Here is a 3,535-nt window from a genome sequence, read left to right as displayed (position 1 = left end):
AGGCATAATCCACCATCTTCTGGCTATAATATAATCTGAAAATTGAAGAAGCATTCCATTTCTGGGAAAAGATACATAATTTTTTTCTAACCAGATTATTGGCTGGGGGAGGGTGACTCAAGTAACTTTCCTAGAAATCTCAAGGCCCTGAGTACTGTCAAGCCTCAAGTCTCACTATTGTCAATAATTAATGATAATAATAATAAGCTTTTCTAATTAAGGACATAGTTATGAAGCAGGAAGAGAATGGGCAATGTATGTGAAAGAACTGTACACAGAAATTAAGGATAAGAAAAAATTGTAATTACTATAATTGTTCTTAGACAGTGAAGATAGAACAGAAAGTGTCATGGTTAGCAAATCATTTGCAATACATTGACTATGCCTAATGAAGACCTTGCTTTTACAACGGCCTTCTTGAATGCATTCTTGACCTCCTTGTTCCTCAGGCTGTAGACCAGGGGGTTCAGCATGGGGATGACCATTGTGTAGAACACAGAAGCAATTTTGTCCGTGTCCATGGAATGACTGGAGCCTGGTTGCAGGTACATGAAGATGATTGTCCCATAGAAGATGGACACAGTGGTGAGGTGGGATGCGCAGGTGGATAAAGCTTTCTTCTTTCCCTCAGCTGAATGCATCCTCAAGATGGCAACAAAAATAAGCAGGTAAGAGCTCAAGATGACCGCAAGAGAGAAAAGGACATTGAATGCCGCCAGCACAAAGAGCACAAGCTCATTTGTGTGGATATCGGAGCAAGAAAGAACCAGCAGGGAGGGAATGTCACAGAAAAAGTGATGGATCACGTTGGAACGACAGAAAGAGAGGCGGAAAGTGAGGGCCACGTGGGTGGAGGACTGCAAGAGCCCATTGACGTAGGAAAGGGTCACAAGGAGGACACACACGGAGCTGGTCATGGTGCTGCTGTAGTGCAGGGGTTTACACACGGCTGCGTGGCGGTCAAAGGCCATCGAGGCCAGGAGGAAACATTCAATAATGGCAAAGGCTACAAAGAAGAACATCTGGGTGGCACAGGCATTGTAGGAGATGATCTTCTCCCTGGTGAGAAACCCTTCCATCACCTTGGGAGTGACGGCCGAGGCATACACACAGTCCACCAGGGAGAGGTTGCTGAGGAAAAAGTACATGGGGGTGTGGAGGCGAGAGTCCAACAGAATCAGCGCGATCATCCCGAGGTTGCCAGCCAGAGTGATGAAGTAAATGAGGGTGAAGATGATAAATAAAGGGACCTGCAGCTCTAGGGCATCTGTTAAGCCCACAAGAATGAAGCTAGTCACCTCTGAGATGTTCTCCATCACAGTCCTTTGGGAATTACCAGGACAGGCTGCTTGAACAGCACCAGGAGCTGTGGTCAATGTCTCTTGCTCTGGTGTCAGCTTCCTGCCCTGTGCGGGAGTCTGTGGAAGGAGCTGGCCTGGGTGTTGTGGGTGGCGTAGCTTGAGTGAGGTCCTGCACCTGGAAGTGGTACACATGGTCACTGGAGCATCTTTGCTGCCCACAGCTGCTACATGCCAGGCATAGTATGACTCTGGGGCTCAGTTCAGTTGGCCTGATATATGCTAATCTCTATTACATGAAATCACACAGCATTCTTTTCCAATCTTTGCAATAGCATACAAGCAACCAGGTATAACATATGCATAGAGAGCTAAGGAGCAGAAAGCACAGTGCAGGAAAGTGTGGTGACACTTTTGTAAATGGTGGTGACAAATCTTGTCCCAAGCATTGCCCACCTGTGACAGACCTTCACCATTCTAGCTGTAGGCATTCAATGATTCTAGCTCTAGGACACTCAGGATTCTCCCTCTATTGTATGAAGGTCCTTAATGGGATGCTGCTGTCAGAAACTTCATGACATATAGGAGACATTCTTCTTGATGACATGAATTTGTTCAGTATCCCAAAACATAAAGGAAGACTTTACTCAAATGTTTGAATCAAAGCTTTAGCTCTTTTCTTTTCTTGTTGCAAACTTTATTTTGCAGAGGGGCTGTGTTCTGTTTCATATCAACATCCAGGTCTTCAGATTTTTGGTAGGGAGAACAGGGAAATAAAAAAGTATTATCTTATTGTTCCCTGGACTAGAGACTGCCTTCAACTGAGCAGTACTGAATGAGCAATCTGGGTGCACTTACCTCCAGTATGGCTCAGGTGACAGCTGAATCTGCAATTGGGAACAATATTCATTTCTTCTTGTCTAAAAAATGTTCATATTCAAGGACTGAGATGGCGTAGCATTTGCTTTAAAGATAGACAAGCATTCACTGTGTATACCACAAAGTTAAGAAATGTCTAGGATGGGGTGAGTCCAAGGGGGATGAGATTGTTGAAGGGTGTGACATAGATCAAGATGCATTGTATTATATACTGCTTTGTTCAATGACACGCCCTTTGTATAACTACTTAGAGACAGCAATAAAAAATTAAACATAGAATGACACTGGGCAAGACTAGAAAAATGTGGTTAAAATCCTAAAATGGATAATTTTAAATAATTTTTAAAAACCTACATGGCCAAAAGGCAGGTGACACCAACATTTTTTCATCATGTTCGTGATGGATAAGTAGAAGTAATCTTTCCAGTGTACTTAGTTTTAGAAATAAATAAAATATTATGGAAAAAGAAAATCCCTTTTCCTCCTCCTTACCAGCTATCCTCCCTTATGTGGTAATGAACATAAAACTGTGAAAGCCAAAATGTGCTAATTACATCTCGCATTTAGACTCTTTAATTTTCATAGGCTGCTTCATTTCCTCATGTCTACTTAGGTACATTCTTTCAGCAATATTAAACATCCATATTTTCATATTCTTAAATTCACCCATAAGAAGAATGAATTGTGTCTTTAGCAGGAAAATGGGTAGAACTGGAGATTATCATGTGAAGCCTAGTAAGCGAACTTTGTCAAAAAGGCAAAGTTCATATGTGCATGCCAGGCCTAAATACAAGCATGTACATAAACACACACAGCATCATACACTCACACATATACATACACCTCACACACACACACACAGGGCACACACACATTCCCTTATACATACTCGAGATTGTGGAATTGATTGGGCAGCTTGTGGGGAGGAAAAGAATGTTAGAGGTGAGCAGTACTGAAATATCTTGCATCTGTAAGTGAAGAGGGCAAGAGTAAATTCATGGGAGGGAGGGGTGGAGGGATGAGGAAAGTCAGGACAAGCAAGGAGATGAATCTGATTAAAATATAGCACATGCATTGCACTGTGCAATACCATGGTGGAACTCCTTTGAGTAGTTAGCATTCCCTCAAACAATTAATATTTTACTTAAAAAATGGCAGGAATGTAAAGCATCCACTCCAGGATGTGGGTGCTAATGGGAAGGAGGGACAGGGCAAATAGAGAGGGTGAGAGTGAATAGCATCAAAACACTCTATGTACATGTGTGAATATTCAACAGTGAAGCTCTCTTAGGGATTGTTTTGGAAGGGGGAGAAGGATGATGAGGAAGAGAGATCGAAAAATTAGGTCTAATTAAGGT

The 3,535-nt window shown here is 42.4% G+C and overlaps 1 protein-coding gene across 1 annotated transcript; it reads right to left on the bottom strand.

Moving 5' to 3' along the window:
• Window positions 1-353: 353 nt before the first annotated feature.
• Window positions 354-1,316, bottom strand: LOC122104809 (olfactory receptor 5B12-like). Its single transcript, XM_042675735.1, has one exon. The coding sequence runs from the start codon at window positions 1,314-1,316 to the stop codon at window positions 354-356; it is 963 nt and encodes a 320-aa protein (XP_042531669.1).
• Between the last annotated feature and the right edge of the window lie 2,219 nt (window positions 1,317-3,535).

The sequence above is a fragment of the Dipodomys spectabilis genome, unplaced genomic scaffold (genome assembly GCF_019054845.1).
Source record: "Dipodomys spectabilis isolate Male_0828 unplaced genomic scaffold, ASM1905484v1 ptg000030l, whole genome shotgun sequence".
Taxonomy (NCBI): Eukaryota; Metazoa; Chordata; class Mammalia; order Rodentia; family Heteromyidae; genus Dipodomys; species Dipodomys spectabilis.
The sequence above is the reverse complement of the archived record's forward strand: the minus strand, read 5'-3'. Positions and strand labels throughout refer to the sequence as shown.